The following is a 23,502-nucleotide window of genomic DNA, read 5'->3' as shown; positions in this document are numbered from 1 at the left end:
GAAATCCAAAAGGAACAAACTCAGCATCATCTAAAGCTGAAAAAAATTAAAAGAAAACATTTAATCCTCAAATTGCAATAATGAAGAATTCTTTGGGTGAAATGGTGAATAATGCAGAAAGCATAAATAGATGATGGAAGGAATACAGTCAATTGCTAAAATAATTAGTGGGCATTCAATTATTTCAACAAGTAGCATGTGATCAAAAATCAATGGTATTGAAGGATGAAGACTAAGATTCTTTGAAAGCATTAGAATAAACAAGCAAATAAGGCTCCAAGAATTGATAGGATAAAAACAATTGAAATGTTTCCACAGATTGATGCAGCATACATTTGGAGGATTCCCACATGGATTAAGACTCCAGGGAATTCCCTCTGATCACAGTCCAGGGATGCTATCATACAGAGCATCATCAACTCAATGATGGCTGCAGATGCAGTTGGCAACAGTTGGTCACCCTTTCTAACCATTTTTAAATCTTTTGTTTTTATATTTTCTGCTTCTTATTTTTTTAATATTTTCAGTAGGTTTATTTTATACTCACACCACAGCTGACCCAATATTTTAGATAACATAAAAAAATCTGATTATCATTGTTGTTGGTTGTTTCCTATTTGTTTCTGGTTTGTGTTTTGTGTGATTTTCTGTATATAAAATGCAGAATAGGTAAATCTATAAAGACAGTAACTACATTAATAATTATGTACAGATGGGGCAGGAGAAAAGGATGGGAAGAAATTGAGAGCTAACAATGCAATGTTTCAGAAAATGTTCGGAAATTGATTGTGGTGATGATTGCATAATTTTTTAAAATATGATCAAATTATTATATTGTGTGAGAATCAAATGCCAATACAATTATTTTTAGGCACATTTGATTTTTTAAAATCATTTTATTAGGGGCTCATACAACTCTTAGCACAAACAATATGTACATCAATTGTGTAAAGCCCATTTGTACATTCACTGCCCTCATCATTCTCAAAACATTTGCTCTTCACTTAAGCCCCTGGCATCATGTCCTCATTTTCCCCTTCCTCCCCGCTGCCCTCCCTCATGAACCCTTAATAATTTATAAATTATTATTTTGTCATATCTTGCCCTGTCAGACGTCTCCCTTCACCCACTTTTCCGTTGTCCATCCCCCAGGGTGGTCACATGCAGATCCTTGTAATTGGGTCCCCCTTTACAACCCACCCACCCTCTATGTTCCCAGTATTGCCACTCACACCACTGGTCCTGAAGGGATCATTCGCCCTGGATTTCCTGTGTTTCTGGTTCCTATGTGTACCAGTGTACGTCCTCTGTTCTAGCCAGACTTGCAAGGTAGAACTGGGATCATGATAGTTGGGGGGGAGGGTGGCAGAGGGGTGGATGAAGCATTTAGGAACTAGACAAAAGTTGTATTTTTCATCGTTGCCACATTGCACCCTGTCTGGATCGCCTCCTCCCCAAGACCCCTCTGCAAGGGGATCTCCAGTGGCCTACAAATGGGCTTTGGGGCTCCTCTCTGCACTTCCCCCTCATGCACTATGGTAAGATTTTTTGTTCTGATGATGCCCTGATACCTGATCCCTTCAACACCTCATGATCACACAAGCTGGTGTGCTTCTTCCATGTGGACTTTGTTGCTGCTGAGCTAGATGGCTGCTTGTTTACCTTCAAGCCTTTAAGACTCCAGACTCTATACTATATCTTTTGATAGCCGGGCACCATCAGCTTACTTCGCCACATTTGCTTATGCACCCATTGGTCTTCAGCGATTGTATCATGGAGGTGAGCACACAATGATATGATTTTTTTTTTTTGATGCCTGGTAACTGATCCCTTCGGTGCCTCGTGATCACACAGGTTGGTATGCTTCTTCCATGTGGGCTTTGTTGCTTTTGAGCTAGATGGCGCCTTGTTTACCTTCAAGCCTTTAAGATCCCAGATGCTATATCTTTTGATAGCTGGGCACCATCAGCTTTCTTCACCAGATTTGCTTATGCACCCGCTTTGTCTTCACAGTTTGTGTCGGGAAGGTAAGCATCATAGAATGCCAATTTAATAGAAGAGGAATTGCTGAAACCCTGGTGGGGACTGAGCATGATAGTGGGACAGGAGGAAAGTCAAGGGAAATAGAGGAAAGAGTTGGCAAGCAAAGGGCATTTATAGAGTTCTATATAAAGACAGGTATATATGCAAATATATTTATAAGAGGGTGGAGAAATAGATCTATGTGCATATATTTATAGGTTTAATATTAAGGTAGCAGATGGACATTGGGTCTCCACTCAAGTACTCCCTCAATACAATTATTTTTAAAGAACAAAACAAAACCTTATTTTCACTTATTGCAAAGAAAGTGGACACAACAGAGTGTAGACATTATCAAACAGTATCACAAGTAGCCAAACATCACAAGTAGATAAAATTTTACTCAAGGTAATTAACAAATGGTTGCAGAAGTTAATAAACAGAGAGTTTCCAGAATTTCATTTCAGATTTAGAGTGTATGAATGAGGGATTATCAATGCATTTTTAAAAATTATTTTATTAGGGCCTCTTAGAGCTCTTATCAGAATCCATACATACATACATCCATTGTGTGACGGACATTTGAATATTTGTTGCCATCATCATTCTCAAAACACTTTCCTTCTACTTGAGCCTTTGGTATCAGCTCATTTTTCTTTGCTCCTCTATCACTGTTAACATAAGATAGATCCTGGTTATAATTGGAAAATACCAGGAATATGTTTACCTGTTATTTATTTCCTAAGCAATTGCATTTGACTATGTGTTCCATAACAATTTGAGGATAAAGGGATTCCAAAATAATTGTGATTAGTAAGAACCTGTACAAAGACCAAGAGTCAGTCATTCAAATAGAACAAGGGAATATTGCATAGTTCAAAATCAGGAAAGGTTTAAGTCTAATTGGATCCTCTACCCACACTTATTCAACCTGTATAATCATCAAATAATGTGAAAAGCTGAAATATATGAAGAATGTGGCAGGTAGAGTAGAGGAAGATTCATTAACAAACTGAAATATGTAGATGACTTACCCTTAATTGCTCAAATTGAAAAAGACTTGAAACACTGATGAAATACAAAGATTACGATCTTCAATATAAATTACTACTCAGTGCAAAGAAAACAAAAATCCTCACAAATGGACAATTAGATAACATCAGGATAAGTGGAGAAAACAATGGGGTTTTCAAGGATTTCACTTTACTTATATCCACAATTAAAATTCAAGAAATCAAAGGAGGGGACAAAGAACAGAAATGTGGGTGAAGGGAGACAGTGGTCAGTATAAGATATGAAAATAATAATAATTTATATTTTATCAAGGGTAAACCATGGTGGGGGAAGGAGGGGAAAAGAGGAGCTGATACCAAGTGCTCAAATAGAAAGTAAATGTTTAGAAAATGATGATGGCAACATATGTACAAATATGCTTCATACAACTGATGCATGGATTGTTAGAAGAACTGCAAGGGCCCCAATAAAATAATCTTCAAAACAAAACAAAATCAAAGGCCACAATGCATTGGACAAGTCTGCACAAAACCTCTGGAGAGTTTTTGAAAGAAACATATCACTTTGAGGACTAACGTGAGCCTGACCAAAGTCACGGTGTTTTTGATCACTTCATATACAAGCTAGACAACGAAGAGAAAGATCAACACAATGAAGAGAAAGATAGAAAATTTGATGTATCTGAATTATGGTGTTCGTGAAGAACATTGGGAGAACATGAACCACCAGAAGAGCAAAGGAAATCTGTCTCCTATGAAGTACAGCTCAGATTGTGCCTTAGAATTGAGAATGGCAAGTTTTGTCTAATGTCCTAGGGATATTATTAGGAGGGACCAGTCCATAAAAAAAGACATCATGATGGTAGCGTTGAGGGTCACCGAAAAAAAGGAAGCCTCTCAAGGAGTTTGACTGACCCAGTGACGGCAGCAATGGGCTCAAACAACAACTGTGACCGTGGCACAAGACTGCGGTATTTCATTCTGTTGCACACAGATGTGCTATGAATTTGAGCCACCATGAAGACACTTAATAAGAAAGGTGACCAGTGAGCAGAAAGAATAGCTAGCATACAAAATACAATAAAGATTTGAACCAAGTAAAAGGTATCAGAGAGTTAATTAGCATTTTACTCCTTGATTTCTTGTTTGCATCTGGATTTTACATCTCTCTGTGCTAAAATTCTTCAGAAGCCAGGTATTACCAGAAATCATAACACTGTCATACGTACAAACTTTCTCAATTAAAAAAATTAAAGAACTGGGGTTCAACTTGAATGCTCTACCCAAAACTTAAATTAAGTGCCTACCAAAGGTACAGTTAATAGGAAATTATTTCTACTATATGAAAGCTGCTATGGTTTCTTGTTCTCTATTTAGCTGAAATTACAGTAGCAAGGATCAATTATTGAATGTACAGGTATTAGATTTTATGTCTTATACCTATTATTCCTCAATCACTACAATCTTGCAATGGAGCAAAATAAAACAGAGTAAACAGAAACATAGTGGTTGACTTACAAATACCCTTTAGGTATAATGCTGGAGACCGTATCAAGACCTGAAGCAAAACCTAATATGTTTTTCCTTCAAAATAGTAATATAGTACATATATGATATGCATGTTTTATTTCTCAGAGATGTCAATTAAAGAAACATCTGTGGCTGTTGCACTATTTCAACTCACGGCACCCTCACGTGTTGCAGAGTAGAACTGCACCAGCAAGCTTTCACGGTTATGGCCTTGAATAGCTGATTATCAATCTGGATTTGCAGTACACCTCTGGATATTTTGCTCTATCAGTAGTCAGGTGCTTAACATACACACCACCTAAGGACTCCTACAGATCTAAGTAGATATTAGGAAACCTAGCAACACAATTTTCTAAGCCATTCAATTTGCAATTCAGATGATCAGAATCTGAAATATTTAGTATCGACTCACCTGATGCAACAAACGTTTCAGTTTCAGTAACTGAGTTTTCACTGCAGTGCAATCTTGGACCATGTGCCGGAGAGTCATTTCATCCAATATCACGGTATTTTCTGGTACATCTGCAAACATCCTCTGAGCTTGGAAAAACGGGGCGCCCCCATAGCTTTCAAAATGGCCCAAAGGAGATTCTCGGTAAGGGGAACCTCTAGAAGAATGCAGAAAGGGAGGAGGGGGTAGAGATATACAGCATATTTTTTAGAGAGAGAAAAAAATAAAGGTATCATTACAAGTCATTTTTAATTATGACAAAGACTGCAACTTGCATCCCCTCAGTCAAGGAATCTGTTTCTGCTGGTCCAATCATGTCTAACCGTCATTAAAACTATCTTCTGTTCTCCTCCCTGAATTTTTTACTATTTAACACTGAGTCAAAACAAACCCCCCAAAACAAAACAGAATGTTTATTTTGTTTGTACATTGAATGCCTATTCTTAGGTGAGCATCACAGAATGCCAGGTTATTGGAACAAAGTGTTCTTGCATTGAGAAGAGGGAGAGGGAGAGACACAGAGAGATTTATGCAGGTAGAAATATAGGCATGTACATATGTAAATATATTAATATTTAATGGTAGAGATTTAGGTGTATGTACATATATTATAAGTTAAGTATTAAGGTAGCATATGGACATTGGGCCTCCACTCAAGTCCATACATAAATTGTATCCAGCATATTTGTACACAGTTTTCTCCCACGTGGTCTGGGAAGACCTGCCACTCTCCCCGGGGCTATATCTTCAGAGTTATCCTCTAAAGTGCACTCTTCTGGGGAGGGAGGTCGATGTAGCTGCGATAATGGGCCACTCAGACCTTTAATTCACTGTGAAATCTCAATACTTAAAATAATGGAGTGAAAACTTATTCTTTCTAATATTGTAGGCATGTTCTTATATAAGTTAACATTAAATTCACCATACACTAAATTTGAAGCAGATTAATTCTATACAAACAAGGATTCTACTAAAGTTTCTACCTTTTAAGAACCACTCACACATCTCTGAATTCTTAGGCAATATGAATTTAGTTTTCACATTTTTCTTTTTCTTTAAAATAACCTCTTTCATACATAATTTCAGGCCTGGCTTTTATTTAATATCCTAAAAATATTTTGATGACTTTTAAAACTATTAATACATACATCCCTAATTTAGAGACTAATACTTCTGCTTTAAATTTATTTGCTCAAAGTCGTCAAGTTTCAAATACTGATCAATTAATCAGTATGAATTTATGTGCATGTCTTAGAGGCTGTATTTCCAATACCTTCAGCATGAAATCCAAAAGTGAGTTTTAATCTTCTGGTCTAACTGATACATCTCATCCTCCAGGAAACCCTGCCTATTCTCATGAATTAGATAAAACAATATTTTCATGAGCTTTAACTTACATTACAGCATAAATTAAAGGAACTTATATATGTACCCACCCTAATCAGATTGTAAAACTTTTAGAGACAGCAACTGTGTCTTACTCATTCTGAGACCATCCATGTAGAATCCATGTGTTACATCTTAGCTCTGCCATGTACTAGCCATACAGCACACTCAGAGAGTATTTACACTCTATGCTTCATTTTCCTTATCTACACTATGAGGTATATAATAATACATAACTCATAAGGTTGGTATAAAAATTAAATAGTGCTTAGAACACTGCATGGCAATATAGAAAAAGACACCCGACTGCCATTAAATTGTTATGACTCAGTGAATGTGGTAGTTACATAATTTCATGTCAACTTGATCATCAGGTCACAGCCTGATTGATGCCTCCTTGTGAGTGTGCCCTTCTCATGAAGATTCTGGGACTTCCTCTCTTCCTCCATGGAGGCAAGGACATACTCAGTCTGTTTCACAATCCTGTTGGCAAGCTACATGAGGCCATGCTGATAGCAGTCAGAACCCTGGAGATGCTTCCACTGCCACCAGACCCACAGGACTTTCCATCCACTGGCCTGTGATCTTCCTGCATCCAGCATCATTTCATGTGCTACAAGAGTCTGATGAATTCATGGGCTAATATCAAACTTATGGGCTAATATTGAACTTATGGATTTGATCTGAACTGGGCTGAGATGCTTTCTTCATATATAATTGTTTTTTCCTATACATATGAGTCTCCCTGAAAATTGTTGCTCTGCTCTACCCAGACTAACACAGTGATCATTTATAGTGTTTCTGAAACTGGTAAATCTTTCCCCCATGGAAGCAATTCAATGCTTACTGCACAATGTCATTCCATTCTAAGAGATATTTTTTGCTTATAATAATGCCTAGCACATGTGTTTGTAGGTATATGTATGCATATATGCTAAATAAAAACATATTAATATTGTAAGGAGCCCTGATGGCACTATTAGGTAATTGGTTCAGGCTCACCAGCTGCTCCACAGGAAGAAGATGAGTCTGTCTGCTACCATACAGATTTACAAAACCTTGGAAACCCTACATAGGGCCACCACAAGTCAGAATCAACTGGACAGCAGTGGCGTTGGGGGTTTTTCTGTGGTTATTATTATTGCTTATACAAATAATTTCCAACTTCTTTATACTGATAACATTATCGATCAGAAAATATCAATCACAAGAAACACCATATACCCTTTTACCTTTATTTGCTGATCATTAAAATATTGACACATAAGCTTTATATCTGTGATTAAAAAACCATTTAACAACAAATTGCTGGTAGCAACATTTCATTGAAAGACGATTTGAAATTTGCTGGGAAAAGTAATTATGAATGAAAATTTTAAATGTAAGAGGGCACAAAGATGTAACAGAAAGTGAATGTACAATGGCAGTCATTTTCAGAAAATGGAAGAAGACTACAAAGACAAAAAAGAGAGAGTGAGGATTGTTAAATTTCTGATTGTTAAATGTTGATGCACTTCATACATGAGAACCCAAATCTCCGAAAGAAAAATACACCCAAATCTTCAGTCCACCAGATACAGTAAGACAAATAATTTCTGTACATAGATAAAAGGTCCTTTTGAGGATAAATATAAGGTTGAATAATAATAGAAAGTAAAGATAAGGCAAAAAGGGGATTACTGTACATAATAGCCTATATTAAGTTAAGAGGCATAGAGTTATACTTCAGAACATATTATAATTGTCATGGGTTTTCAGCCCAGATAAGTGGAAAAATTAAGTAATAAAAGAAAGCAATCAAAGGTAGTAACTTGCTATGGGAGACATACTGGAAGGCCAGCAGTGTCCTATCAAAGGGAACACTATGTGACCACTCACAGGTCAGGACGGCTAGTAGAAATGAAGAGTTGATCTCGTCGAGACATGGGAAAAGGTGAAAAGTGAATTCAGAAGTATGGAAAAGAAAATGCTTAAGATCACCATTATCACCTACGTACATTATCACATAAATACAGCCAATGAAATAAAAAAAGAAACCAAATAAGCACAGAAGGTTTAAAAAGAATGTTAAACGGATACCTTTGTTTATTCTTACATTCATTTTGACTGAATGTGCATACTTTATCAATATCTGGTATTCCATTCACAGAACTCACAATTACACTAACATAATTTTATTGTAGTTTTAGAAGAATCTCCTGGAATTATGATTAAAGATATATATATATATCTATATATACACACACACAATGTTTCTTTTCTAACCACTAGTAGCAATTACATATTAAAATATATTTATGTTTGCAGTTTTACATATATGTATATATATTTTAAGTATACCTTTATATCTGTAATTAAAAAACCATTTAACAATAAGTTGCTAGTAGCAACATTTCATTGAAAGACCATTTGACTGATGACCATGGGCATCTGGGGGGTTGGGGGGAAAAAAAGAAAAAGAAAGACCATTTGAAATTTGTTGGGAAAAGTAAAGACCTCCCCAAATCCCCTCCCTTTTATAAAATTTGTCAAAAAATCAACCTTTTCAAATATGTGAACAAATAAAGCCTTAGAGTACTATTCCACAAAGAGTGCTCAATCTTGATGAGAACAGTGAATTCTGTGATGTTTTAACTTACGGTATTTTCAACTCTGCTTCCCAGCTCTAAGATAGTCTTAAAAAACATGATAATCGCTCTCTCTCTCTCTCTCTCTCTCTCTCTCTCTCTCTCTCTCTCTCTCACTCATACACACACACAGTGAAACGTTGCAAATAAAGGGGTAGAGTAGATAGATCTAGAACTCTCCAAAAAGACCTGTCTGAGATTCTGGGGACAAAGCATGGTACCCCTTTGGACCTGACAGAAGGACACACCTAGAGATCAAAAATCAGACCTTGACCAATTTACAGATTTTTCTTTCTTTTAATTAATTTATTCTTCTTTGCATAATTGGTTTCCTTTTTTGTTGTCATCGCTGCGTTCTCACTCATCGCCTATTTTGCTATGACTTGATTTTTGATGTATATTATTATTTCTACAGATCTATCTAGATAAGATAGACTGGATGAATAGTCTGGAGGAGAAAACAAGAGGACCAATGGTTCCGGCGGGACACGGGGGAGGGGGAATAGGGGGTAAGGAGGTGGTGCTGACCAACCCAGGGACAGGGGAGCAATAAGTGATCCAAAATCAGTAGCAAGGAAGATGTGAGAGGCCTGGTAGGGATTCAGCAAGGGCAAGGTAACCGAGAGAAATTACTGAAACCCAAACAAAGGCTGAGCATGATAGTGGGACAAGAGGAAAGTAAAAGGAAATAGAGGAAAGAACTAGGTGACAAAGGCTATTTATAGAGGTCTAAAGACTGGAATCTACATAATGTAAATATATTATATAAGAGTGTGGGGAAACAGATCTATGTGCATATAGTTATAGGTTTATTATTACGGCAGCAGATGGACATTGGGCCTCCACTCAAGCACTTACTCAATGCAAGAACACATTGTTCTATTAAATTGGAATTCCAGGATGCACACCTTCCCGACATGATTGCCGAAGAAAAATGTGTGCATAAGCAAATGGGGTGAAGAAAGTTAATTGTGCCCGGCTATCAAAAGATGTAGTATCTAGGTCTTAAAGACTTGAAGATAAACAAGCTGCTATCTAGTTCAGAAGCAACAAAGCCCACATGGAAGAAGAACATCAGCCTGTGTGACCATGAGCTGTCGAAGGGATCAGATATCAAGCATCAAGGAACAAAAAAATCATATCATTGTAAATGTGGGTGAGTGCAGAGTGGAGACTCAAAGCCCATTGGTAGCCAACTGGACATCCCCTTACTGAAGGGTTGTGGGGAAGGAGATGAGTCAGTCAGGGTGCAGGGTAGCAACGATGAAACATATAACTTTCCTCTAGTTCTTAAATGCTTCCTACTCCCCAACTATCATGATCCCAATTCTACCTTACATATCTGACTAGACCAGAGGATGTACATAGGTACAGATAGCAACTGGAAACACAGGGAATCCAGGACAGATGACTCCCCTTCAGGACCAGTGGTGAGAGTGGCGATGCCTGGAGGGTGGAGAGAACGTGGGGTAGAAAGGAGGAACTGAATACAGGAATCTACATATAGCCTCCTCCATGGGGGATGGACAGCAGAGAAGAAGGCGGGGGGGAAATGTCGGACAGAGTTAACATATGACAAAATAATAATTTATGAATGATGAAGGGTTCATTAGGTAGAGGGGAGTGGGGAGGGAGAGGGAAAATGAGCAGCAGATATTAAGGGCTCAAATGTTTTGAAAATGATGATGGCCACAAATGTACATATGTTCTTGATACAATGGATGGATGTATGGATTGTTATAAAAATTGTACCCATGGTAGTAGGCCAGGAGGAAAGTCAAGGAAGATGGAGGAAAGAGCTAAGAGTCAAAGGGCATTTATGGAGGTCTAGACAAAGACATGTACTTGCAAATATATATATGAGGATGGGGAAATAGATCTATGTGTCTACATTTATAGGTTAAGTATTAAGGTGGCGGGAGGACCTTGGGCCTCTACTCAAACACTCCCTCAATGCATGAATACTTTCTTTTATTAAATTGGAGCTCTATGATGCTCACTCTCCCGACACAACTGCTGAAGCCAAAGTGGGTGAACAAGTAAATATGGTGAAGAAAGCTGATGGTGCCCGGCTATCAAAAGAGATAGTGACTGGGGTCTTAAAGGTTTGAAGATAAACAAGCGGCCATCTAGCTCAGAAGCAACAAAGTCCACATGGAAGAACACACCAGCCTGTGTGATCCAGTGGTCCCGAAGGGATCAGTTATCAGGCATCAAAGAACAAAAAAATCATATCATTGGCTGCACACCTCCATGATAGGATCGCTGAAGACAAATGGGTGCATAAGCAAAAGTGGCAAAGAAAGCTGATGGTGCCCGGCTATCAAAAGAGATAGTGTCTGGGGTCTTAAAGGCTTGAAGGTGAACAAACGGCCATCTAACTCAGAAGCAAAAATGCCCACATGGAAGAAGCACACCAGTCAGTGCGATCACGAGGTGCCAAAGGGACCAGGTATAAGGCATCATGCAAAAAAAAAAAGATATATATATATATGTATAAGTATATATATGTGTGTGTATGTATGTGTATACATATATACATATATACGATATTGAATGAAGGGGGAAGTGCAGAGTGGAGACCCAAGGCCCAAGTGTCGGCCACTGGAGATCCCCTCATAGAGGGGTTTAGGAGAGGAGATGGGTTAGTCAGGGTGCAGGGTAGTACCGATGAAGAACACAGCTTTCCCCCAGATCCTGGATGCTTCCTCCCCCCAACTACCATGATCTGAATTCTACCTTGCAGGGCTGGATAGGGCAGAGGTTGTACACTGGTACATATGGGGGCTGGAGGCACAGGGAATCCAGGGTGGATGATACCTTCAGGACCAAGGGTGTGAGGGGAGATGCTGGGAGAGTGGAGGGTGAGTGGGTTGGAAAGGGGAAACTGATTACAAGGATCCACATGTGACCTCCTCCCTGGGAGATGGACAGCAAAGAAAGGGGGGGGAGACTCCAGATAGGGCAAGATATGACAAAATAACAATGTATAAATTACCAAGGGCACATGAGGGAGGGGGGAGCGGGGAGGGAGGGGACAAAAAAAGAGGACCTGATGCAAAGGGCTTAGGTGGATAGCAAATGCTTTGAGAATGATTGGGGCAGGGAATGTGCAGATGTACTTTATACAATTGATGTATGTATATGTATGGATTGTAGTAAGAGTTGTATGAGCCCCTAATAAAATGTAAAAAAAGAGGAGAAAAAAGAAAATGATTTGGGCAAAGAATGTACAGATGTGCTTTATACAACTGATGTATGTATATGTATGGATTGTGATAAGAGTTGTATGAGCCCTTAATGAAATGTTTAAAAAAAAATAAAAAGAATTGTACCACCCCCCAATAAAATGATTAAAAAAAAAAAAGACTTATCTGGTGGCTCCTTATGCAAGGCTCATTTTCAGAGCACTTCTTTATTTCTTTCAGAGTTCGCAAAGTGCTAATAGCCTTACCTCAGGGTGTTGCAAAAAAAATCAGTAACAATCATTAAGGATAAATATATAGATCAAAGAAATAAAATTGAGTCTAGAAATAAAGCCTTAGCTTGACAGCAACTGGGTTTCAACATAGGCGATGAGACCATAGAGAAGAGTATTTTTTTTAAACAAATGATGCTGAGGAACATGTTCTTCTGTATGTAAAAGAATGAAAATGATCACTAATAGAAAAATGAAGGTAGAAGAGTGAAAGACATGAATCTGTTAGAATGTGAGAGAACTCCACAGAGCAAAGTGGAAGATGTGTGCATAAAAGGGAGGTCTGAAAAGAAAAGGAGTACAATGTCTAAATAGGGGGAGGGGTAAGTAATGATGACGATAATATGAGAGAAAGTAGAGCAATGATTCTGAACTACCAATCTTCCCAATACTCCTGAATTACGGATAAAGCATAATCCTTTAATTAACCATGACAGTGGCAGAAGTTAGAGCTCAGAGAGAAAAGAGAGGGAACTTCACCCAGTAAGCTATACATGGGAAAAAAGACCTTTTGTACTTGACATATAATACAAAGATTCCAGGGTTTAGTATATCCAAATCTTTTAAAATAATATATAAAGAGAAAAAATGTTTAAGTATGCTGGGGTTAGGCTTCTCTTAAAGGTTTTATTCTAAAGTTCCACTCCAAAAACTGGCCCTAAGGAATCTAAATATCCCAAATCCCATATGATCACCGTAAATCATGCAGGCAACATTCACTAGCACACCAGTCACCATCAAGGATATTACCACTGTGTCTCCAGCCAGTTGTTGGGAAATTCTGCCAACATGAGTCAGATTAGTCACCATTAAAGAACTGTGCATTTCCCTCAAAGAATGGTCACAAGAAAGGTACAATCAGCCAGGATGCAGTACTGAACCTAAGAAACATACAACCTTCCTCTAGTTCTTTAATACTTCCTCCCCCCCACTATCATGACCCCAGTTCTACCTTGCAAATCAATTAGACCAGAGCAGGTAGATGGGTACAGGTAAGAGGTCTCGACACACAGAATCCAGGGCAGATAACTCCCTAGGTACAATAATGGGATTAGTGATACCATGAGGGTAGGGGAAGGTGGAGGTGGGAGGGGGGAACAAAGGGGGAACCGATTTCAATGATCAATGTATTAACACCCAGGGGGCCAAACAAAAGAAATGTGGGTGAAGGGAAACAGTGGATGGTGAAGATATGAAAATAATAATAATTTATAATTTATCAAGGACTCATGAGGATGAGAGGGTGGGAGTATGGGGGAGGGAGGGAAAAAAGAGGAGGAGCTAATACCAAGGGCTCAGGTAGAAGAAAATGATGATGGTACCATATGCATAAATGTGATTGATACAACTGATGTATGGACTGATATGAGAGCTTTAAGAGCCCCCAATAAAAAGTTTATCTATTGATCGATCCGCCAAAAGAAAGGTAGGTAGGTAGGTAGGTAGGTAAATAGGTAGGTAGGTAGGTAGGTAGATAGATAGATAGATAGATAGATAGATAGATAGATAGATAGATAGATAGATAAATGTTGTGCATTTCTCTCTAAAAGCCAAGAATCACTGGTATAGATGATAACTAGTCTCTCAAAAAATTGTGAATAAATGATTTGTGCTCCTGTGTTTGGGGATTTGCCAAATTAACATTTTATCTTCAACCACCTCTTATACAATCATAGTACTACATGCACATATTAAAGGCATTATATTATCTTGCAATAAAAAATAGTAATTTTAACTTGTTCATTTCCATACTCATCTGACCAGAGTTCCTATACATTTGACAAGCAGGGAACAGAGTATAGAAAATGTTGTTTAATTTCTCTGACAGGTGCCTTATAAGCCTCATATGATCTCTCCAGGGACAGAGTAAGCTATTTCTAGATAATTCATTGCACTTTGGACAGGCTGAATAGCCACACTTCAAGCTGAACTTTGACATCATGTACTTTAAAATGTAAAAGATCCTTGTATTATCTAGTGTTTAAATCATATTTATTTATTATTCCAAGTGACCCAGATATTCTGCTCAGATAAACTTGGTACGTTCTGTGCAAATGTCATACACTTGTGACCCTTCTGTAAGAGGATGTCCAATTGTCTACAGATGGTCACAAGGAAGAGAAGAGCCAGTCAGGATGCAGTATAGCACCATTGAAACACATTAACTTTCCTCTAGTTCTTTACTGCTTCCTTCCCCCCAATACCATGACCCCCAAATCTACCTTAAAAATCTGACTAGATTACCAGAGGATGTACACAGGTACAAATGACAGCTGGAAACACACGGAATCCAAGAAAGATAAACCCCTCAGGACCAATATTCAGAGTAGGGATACCAGAAGGGGAAGGGGAAGAAAGGGAAACCGATCACAATGATCTACATATAACCCCCTCCCAGGAGGAGGGACAACAGAAAACTGGGGGAAAGGAAACATCGGACAGTGTAAGACATGACAAAATAATTATAATTTATAAATTATCGAGGGTTCATGAGGGAGTGTGGGTGGGGGAAGAAGGGAGGGGGAGGGAGGGGAAAATATGAGGAGCTGATACCATGGGCTCAAGTACAAAGAAATTGTTTTGAAAATGATGATGGCAATGAATGTACAAATGTGCTTGAAACAATGGATGGATGTGTGGATTGTGATGAAAGTTGTACGAGCCCCCAATAAAATGATTAAAAAGAAAAAAAAGAAAATGTCATACCCCTTTCATAGTTGGTTTGTTTATTTGTTTGTCTCATGCTTTTTTCCATCTGGAAGTTTTTTCTCTCTAAACATGTTTCAATTAATACTTTTCAAATCAATTAAATCCTAACTATCTTTATTCTGCATTACACCTAGACAATAATCATTTGCTACATGCTCCTGAAGTCCCTTTTAGAACACTGTCTACATTATCTCTCATATACTCTGAGCATCCCAACACTAGGAAGCCCACAGAAACTGGAAACTGTACAAAGCAAAACCTCAAAAAGGGAAAGCTCAAACATTTTCCATTAGGAGGAGCAACAGAAAGGTGCACCTGCCAAAGATGAAAAACTGTGAGGTCTGGAAACAAACCAGCCCATCAAGTTCCAGCTCTCGCTGTATTAAAAATGCCAATGTCAACCTCACATTCAATTATTAATGTCCTTATATTATTCCCTCTTTATCCCATGCTTATTCCTTGTATTTTAGAAGTACTCCCAGATGATCTTAAATCCCTTGTGAAAAAATTAAGAGCACCAGTAACTAACATTAGGTGCCGACTGTAAGCCCGACACTGCTTTTGGCACTTGACCCTGATCCTGGAACACCGAGAGAAAGGTATTGTTAATTACATTTTACAGGTGGTAAGCAGAAGTAGATAGGGGCTAAATGACTTATCTAAGTTTGCATAGCTAATTTTTGCCTAATCAAACTTAGATCTAAGATTTGAATAACTACAAAGACCTATTGTACATAAAGTCTCATATAACTAAATGTCATCCTTCATGTTACAAAGGCAAGCCTTAAAACTTTCACACAGTACCTTCTTTTGTTTCTAAAAGTACTCTAGGAATTCATTAAGAAATTTAAAGTAAACACTAAAAAAAATAAAATAAGTCGCATGGCAGTTATTTCAGATATTAATTTGAAATCTAATAACCTTCTGACTAAGGCAACATTTAATCATTCCCAAATGGGAGTTAGAAAAATCATACCACAACTGAAAGTCCAAATATCAGATATAAATAATAAGCATTATCAATGACCCCAAAGAAAAAAGATTAAGGTCTTTTTGCAGGAATAGGTTTTCTAATTAAGTCCTTTGTATATAGAATAAATAGCTATGTTTCACTCCAATGAAGGCCATATGTAACTATGAAATGGTTTTTGGTGTATCTGAAAACCAGACAAAAAGCTTTCTGTTAGAAAAGTTACAATTCAAAATTAATCAGAGGAAATAAAATTTAACTTCTAATCGTGCTCACCTGCTCAAGTCACTTTTTCCATGGTGATGATAGTGGTCAGGATGACTGAGGTGGTAGTGTTCCTGTCCACTCCACCTCTGAAGTGGCCTTTTCCAAAATCCTTCCTGAGACTGCCGAGCATTTCTTTCTGATCGGTCAAAACGGTTCATATTGTCACACTCCACTAGAAAGATGTAAAAGCACAGCGCTATAAAAACATGTACTAACTCGATGAAAGTTAGCTGTTTGTAGCTTGACAATTAGACGCTGTTGATAAAATAAAACAAGTATTCTAAAGAATTAGTACAATTATGTTAAACACTAAAGCTTTTCAGAAGAAAAATAAGGAGTTAAAGTACAAAGTGTTAAACTGAAGAAAACAGTGACACTTCTGATAAATCAGTCAAATAAGTAAACAAGCAACTACCATACAGTTTTAAAACAAGCAAATTATCCTTGAAATCAACAGTATATATTTTAAACAGCAGTAAACAATTATACAAAGTTCTTATCACGTTAGTTCTGATTTTAGTAAAAAGTACAAGGCAAAGATCATAATTCTAGTAAAGAATTCACGCCTAAAACAGACATCATTTCAATCTTACAGAGTTCAAGAAGTACAGGCTTAACTTTTTATCAAAAACAAATATTCTTAAATGAAGTTCACATTTTTAAAAAATACGACTTTTCAAATCTGCATGCAGTAGAGCTTGTTCAAAAGTTTAAAACGCCAACTGAAAACAAAGCCAGTACTTAACAGCAACACACAGAGAACTCCCTGCTAGCCACATACCACAAAAACATGCAAAGAATCTCTTTGAAACACCCAGAGTTTCTCCTTCCCTTACCCAAAATCTTGTTCCTTGCATATCTGACCACTCAATGAGAGTGTTACTTTGTACAAGGGAGACATTGTAGTGCTGGCAGCCTACTCAGACATAGTTGCATGCAAAGCACTGACAAACAGGCCTTCCTTCCTGCTCAACGCCCAGCCCTCCCTTGGGAAACAAGCCCAGTTTACCCTGTGACTCCATCTTCACTCAGTGCTTACATAGCTATTGAGTTAGAAATGTTACTAAAAATATAACTAAGCATTAACCCAAGCCACAGAAAGGGAAAGGTTTGTCTAGTCTGAGAATTGTTGTATGAGAAAGTTCAACTCTTGCAAGTTCACAATTCCTTGGGATAAAACTTTAGTAATCAATATAATCCTCAATTTTAGAGAAAAACCAAGTCTTTTTAGTCCTTTTAAAACCTTTTACTTTGAAATATGAAGAGTTCAATTCTCCTCTGTACTGTATTTGAACAATAGTTATATTGATTACAATGCATTGTAATGTATTTTCTAAATACAGAACAATTTCAATGTCTTTGGATGGAATAAATTAATTTGCTTATATTCACTGAAGAGCCCTGGTGGTACAGTAGTTACAAGCTGGGCTGTGATATGCATGGCTAGCAGGTCTAAACCACCAGCAGCAGCAGGGCAGAAAGATTGGACTTTCTACTCCAGAAAACAGTTACAGCCTTAGAAACCCACAGAGGGTCCCTCTGAGTCAGCACTGACTTGGGTGATGATGAGTTTCTTATATTCATTAAGAGTCAATTTGGCAGTGAGGAAATAACTACACATTTTAGGTAGATCCACAAACTTTTTAAAAAGAAATTTTGCATTTGAAATTATTTCAAACAATGCAATTACAAATAATTTCTTGATACTGCATTAGAAAAATCAAGATTAGAAAAGTACTCAATCACAAGGGAAAAAATCCAACTGCTGGGAAAAAACAAGAGAACCGTGTGTCAATAAACTTAGTGGAAAATGAGATTACAGAAGATAATATTTTATAAAACCCTAAAAAGGTATAAAACTATTTTTAGTGTAAAACTTTGAGCAGTATCACTTATAAAATCAAATTTCTACTACACTTACAAACAAATTTTAAAAACATTGTCATCAAGTGGATTTTAACTCATGATGCCTCAATTGAGGCTTTCTAAGGTTATAAAGCTTCACGGGAGCAAACAGCCCTATCTTCCTCCCAGAAAGGGTCTAGTGGGTCTGAACCACCAACCTGCAGTTTCTGAAGTTGGCAGCACAACGCTTAGCCCACACAACAACAGAGATCTTTGGATTCCATAAAATAAATTCCTACATATTTCTACATGGCAACTTTATTTTTAGCAACTCTCTATAGCTGTCATAATTCTCTAGTGCTGCTAGATAACAGCACTTTTACAAACAGAAGATCATTTTCTATAGGTTAGGACAGTAGACAACAGAATTCATAGTGGCAGATCTTCAGAAAAGATTTTTTTTCTCTGATAGGTCTTGAAGAAAGTTCTTGTTTCTTCTGTTTCTGTTTCCTGGTCTGTTGGTTTGTTTTTGAGATCTCCATGTCCATCTCTGTTTACTCACTTGCTTATTTATCTCAAAGGAGGTTGACCTTAATACGGTCTTAAAAAAAAGAACCCATTCCCAAATGATTATAACCATAGGCATAAAGGTTAGGATTCACAGCACATATTTTGGGGTAGAATGAGTGGGGGAGTAATGATTAATGATTCAATCATAACAATAACTAAAGGATACTAAACATCTAAGGTATATACTCGAATATAAGCCGACCTGAGTATAAGCCCAGGTACCTAATCATTACCTGGGAAACCAGAAAAACTGATTGACTCGAGTATAAGCCTAGGGTGGAAAATGCAGAAGCTATTGGTGAGTTTCAATAATCAAAACAAATGAAAATAAAATTACTAAAACTTGAGACATCAGTGGGGTAATGTATTTAAATATTTATTTTAAATAAAAAACATAAATAAATGGACAAGTCATTTAACATTAGTAAACCAGCACAGTTAAGTAGAAAATAGGTTCAACAAAAACAATAAGGTATCAACAATGATTCCTTAAGAGTACTATTCCCTGAGCTCAATCAGCAACCAAGCTAAAATGTAAAGAGTTAAAATCCTTCAAAACTGGGTTCCTCATCATCATCCGTATCCCAATGCAGAGCTTCAGCTGGTGTGAAGTCATCATAGACGCTGTCCTCACTGAGATCGCCGTCATCACCATCACTGCTGTCATTTTCATACAAAGTGCAGTCTTCACTGCCATTCATAGCATTACTAATACTACATTTCTGGAAGGCACGTCGCACCACACCATGTCTTCTGAAATGTCTTCCCATGCATCTCGAACCCACTTTGCTATTAACTCTATGTCAGGCTTCATGACATTTTCCTTTTGTTAGTTGGGTTTGACCAGATGACATTCATTCATACCACATCCTTCGCACATGGTCTTTACAAGGCTTATTCCAAGATACACGTCACAGGATGGCTGTGATTGGTTAGATATGAGTAAACAAACATTCAAAGCCGTGCAGTGTCAGCAGGGCTTTGAATGAACAGCAGGGAAATGGCAATCACCAGTGAGATAACGGGCGCTCGTCCAGTTACCTGGATGGGGGAAAGGGGAGGGGGAGCGAGATGTTACACCTCGTTAGGGTACCACTAACCCATGTATAAGCTGAACCGCAGTTTTTCAGCATATTTTTGTACTGAAAAATCAGCTTATACGCGAATATACACGGTACTTATAAATATTGAATTAGTTTTTCCTTTAAGGCAGAAAAAAATTTTTTTTAACTTACTCTCAAAGGTGGCAATTTTCAGAAGTTAGTATGCTCTTTGGAGGATATAAACCAGAACTCAGGGAAATCTAAAGCAAACACACTAGGCAAAGAGGCCAGAAAAATATTGTGGGAAATAACTATGCAGAATAAACATACTACATTTTCTTTGCTAAAGGTTGTTGGTAACACAACTAAAGTGATTCCAAACTAAAGTATGTATTGAAACTTGAACTCAACCATGGGCATATCAGTAAATAAGCATTTGCCAAAATCCAAAGTTCAGAGTGGCTCAGAAGATTTAAGTTCAAATTGAGACACAAACAGATTGAATTCTAACATGACTATTCAAAAAATTATGCAAAAAGTATCCTGATTATCTTTCTATCTCAGATACCTGACAATAAAATATTTTATTTACTTTAAGACTGCCTACTTCACTTTTAAGAATAGAATGTGAATTTAACACCAGTGGTGGTTTCTTAAAGGAAAAAAGGGTTCTCTGAAAGGATCAAAGAGATAATATAGAAATGAATACAAAAAGTAAACAAAATTACCAAATGGAGACCATTCAGAACAAGCTTCCAGGAGCTGAAAACTAAGAGGATAAAAAAGACCAAGAAAATACGTTTCTCTAAATGTGTAATGTCATATGGGTTGATGGAGCCTCTAGTAAACAAATGGTTCTTAGAGAACTAAAAGCATTCCTTTCTAATATTTTAAAGCCAACGTGTTAATCAAAAGTGTTACAGGTCAGGTTTGGAATTTAGTACCGTGCTGGAAAATGTATACCTCTGAAGGACGATGCCTGCTCCAATGGTATAAGGCAGCATATTTTGATAGTTCTTTTACTATGAGTAAGAGGCAATGGGTGGGAGAAAGACGAGGCTTTCTACCCCGTAAGAATTAAAATCTCAAAAACTACATGGGCAGTTCTACCCTGTCCTATAGCATCACTCTAAGTCAGAATCTACTTGATGGTGGTTAGTTCACATTTTTTGGAGGAAGCAAAAGAGGAGCCCTGGTAGCACAAAGGTCAAGCACTAAACTCCTAAATAAAAGATTGGCTGTTTGAAGCCTACCAAGTCACTGTGTGAGAGAAAGATAGCACATTTTCTTGAAGATTTAAAGCCTTCTCTGATCAGTTTTATTCTGTCCTACAGAGTCACTCTGAGTTGGAATTCAACCTGTCAGTCATGGGTTTAATGTTAGTTTTGGTTATTTAGGAAACAACGATATAGTATCAGGCATTTTACCTCCCTACCCCCCACCGCCCTTGAAATTGGAAAAAGAAAAAGTAACATGACTAAAATGGTATTTGATGTGGAGATTCATGTCTAAAACTCATTGTATCCAATTCTTCACATTTAATACACAGGTGTGTGAGAAGGATTGGTATGAATCCAATCCCTAAAACATGAATCTTTACCCACTTCTCCAAGTTCATCACTAGCTGCCCCAAAGCACTCTCTTTCTGATGTTAGCCAGCTGGAGTTAGGACAGAGCTCACAAGTTTAAAGAGATTGTCCATCAGGTGCTCGGCAAGTCCAAATAACACCTAAACACTCTGACCTACAAGCCAAAAAAGTGGGGGCTGGCTTCCCATTATCTCTAGGATGCCAGCTGCTAGATGGGAATCCATGAAATACCTTTACTCTCTGACCTCCTGGCTCCCACCATTCCTTTGAGTTTAATAATTTACTGCAACGACTCATAGAACTTAGGGAGAATTGATAGTGGTATCTAACCCAAAGCTAGACTCACCAGGGGTTCCAGAGGAGAAAGATGAGGCTATATATTCTCTTATAAAGAGTCACTGTAAGTCAGAAATGACTCCCTGGCAATGACTACATACTTATTGTGGTGGTTACATAATCTGGGGTCAATTTGAGAGGATTATGAGTGAAGGGGTGGAGTCTGACCTGTCAATTACGATATAACTAATGAGGCCTCCTGAGAATTCTGGGAAATCCTGTATTTCCTCCTTGGGAGGCTGGAGACACTTGTCTCTCTCTGCTCGCTCCCTTGGAGATGCTCTACTGACAAGACACATGGTGCTACACCCTAGAAGTTGGAGAGTAGTCACAAGGACCTATGCTGATGCAATCAGACCTATGGAGCCAGGGAAGCCACATAGAGACCCCTGCCAGCGCAGAGATGCTAATAACACCACTGCATCCAGAAGACTCCTAAACCCACTGGTCTGTGATCTTCCTGAATTCGGCGTCATTGCATGTGTTTGTGAATCTGAAGAGGACTTTATATAGATTGGTATCGGACATATTGGACTTATGGACTTGGTCTGGAATGGGCTGGGATGTTTTCTCAATATTCAAATGTTCTTGCATATGAAGCTTTTTCCTATACATATGAGTGTGTCCATGAATTTGTTGTCTACCCAGACTAACACAATTATTAAATCAAAAATGAAGAGACTGGAAGGGTTCCCAACACAGAACTTCACTCTATGCTCCATATACAGATGTTCTTATCATCCAGGAGCCTCTAAGCCTCTGTGGATCAGCTTCTATCAAGCAGTCCTGCATGATAGGCTAAATCACACTTTTTTTTTCCCCCTGTGTTCCCAGGATGTCCCAGACCAAGGCACCTCAATTACTCCAAAGATTATTTGTCAAGAGACAGGGGCAAAGTCTATCTTACCTAGAGTAAAACTAGATCCCTTATCCCAGACAACCTGGATTATTTTCTTATACAGTAATGATAGAGACAAATAATATTCCCATCCATAAATACTAACAATTAGGATGAAGAGGAAGAAATTACATATTATAAAGTCTGGGTAGACCACATTTTCCAGTGGATTTTATAATCTGATCAATAGTTCTGAGCTAAATTTTGGCTTGAATAGTAGAAAAAATCATTTAAAAGAAAATGCACATACACAAACCCACCTTGTTATTACCAAACACAATTGGTATTAAAAGAGGAAAAGACACCTACACAGAAAATGATACAATATTGGAAGCAATCAAGGTCAGTATTATTAATAGTCTGACAAAATTATGGCCTTAATAAATTTAACATGAAGGAAGGGCAACGTAATACAGAAACTCACTCCCATGGAGTCAATTCTGACTCACAGCGACCCTCCAGGGCAGGGGAAAACTACCTCTACGGGTTTCCATGACTGTAACTCATTATGGAAGTAGAAAGCATCTTCTTTCTCAAGCAGAGAAACTCTGGTGGTTTCAAACTGCTGACCTTGGGATTAGCACCCAAACGGGTACCACCAAGGCAATGCAATAGGCACCATGAATTTGTGAGATAGAACTTAGAAAATGATTATATTAATACAAACCTTCTTAAACAGAAAATAAAGAATGGGTGAGGAATTAACAAATTATACATTGTGCAATTGATTAATATGAACCTGAAGACAAATTCTGGATATGCCAAATG

At 37.8% G+C, this 23,502-nt stretch overlaps 1 protein-coding gene across 4 annotated transcripts in view; it reads right to left on the bottom strand.

Moving 5' to 3' along the window:
* CCSER2 (coiled-coil serine rich protein 2) overlaps window positions 1-23,502 on the bottom strand; it is a 201,865-nt gene that overhangs the window by 70,542 nt on the left and 107,821 nt on the right. For 2 of the 4 annotated variants that reach the window (XM_075560994.1, XM_075560993.1), the window contains exons 5-6: window positions 16,463-16,625; window positions 4,978-5,173 (exon numbers count right to left, since the gene is read on the bottom strand). In XM_075560994.1, the coding sequence (XP_075417109.1) occupies window positions 4,978-5,173; window positions 16,463-16,625 (359 nt within the window). Of the gene's footprint in view, window positions 1-4,977; window positions 5,174-16,462; window positions 16,626-17,046; window positions 17,186-17,289; window positions 17,421-23,502 lie in introns of those variants that run through there. The other 2 variants (XM_075560995.1, XM_075560997.1) reach the window with 2 other exon arrangements.

The sequence above is a fragment of the Tenrec ecaudatus genome, chromosome 10 (genome assembly GCF_050624435.1).
Source record: "Tenrec ecaudatus isolate mTenEca1 chromosome 10, mTenEca1.hap1, whole genome shotgun sequence".
Taxonomy (NCBI): domain Eukaryota; kingdom Metazoa; phylum Chordata; class Mammalia; order Afrosoricida; family Tenrecidae; genus Tenrec; species Tenrec ecaudatus.
The sequence above is the reverse complement of the archived record's forward strand: the minus strand, read 5'-3'. Positions and strand labels throughout refer to the sequence as shown.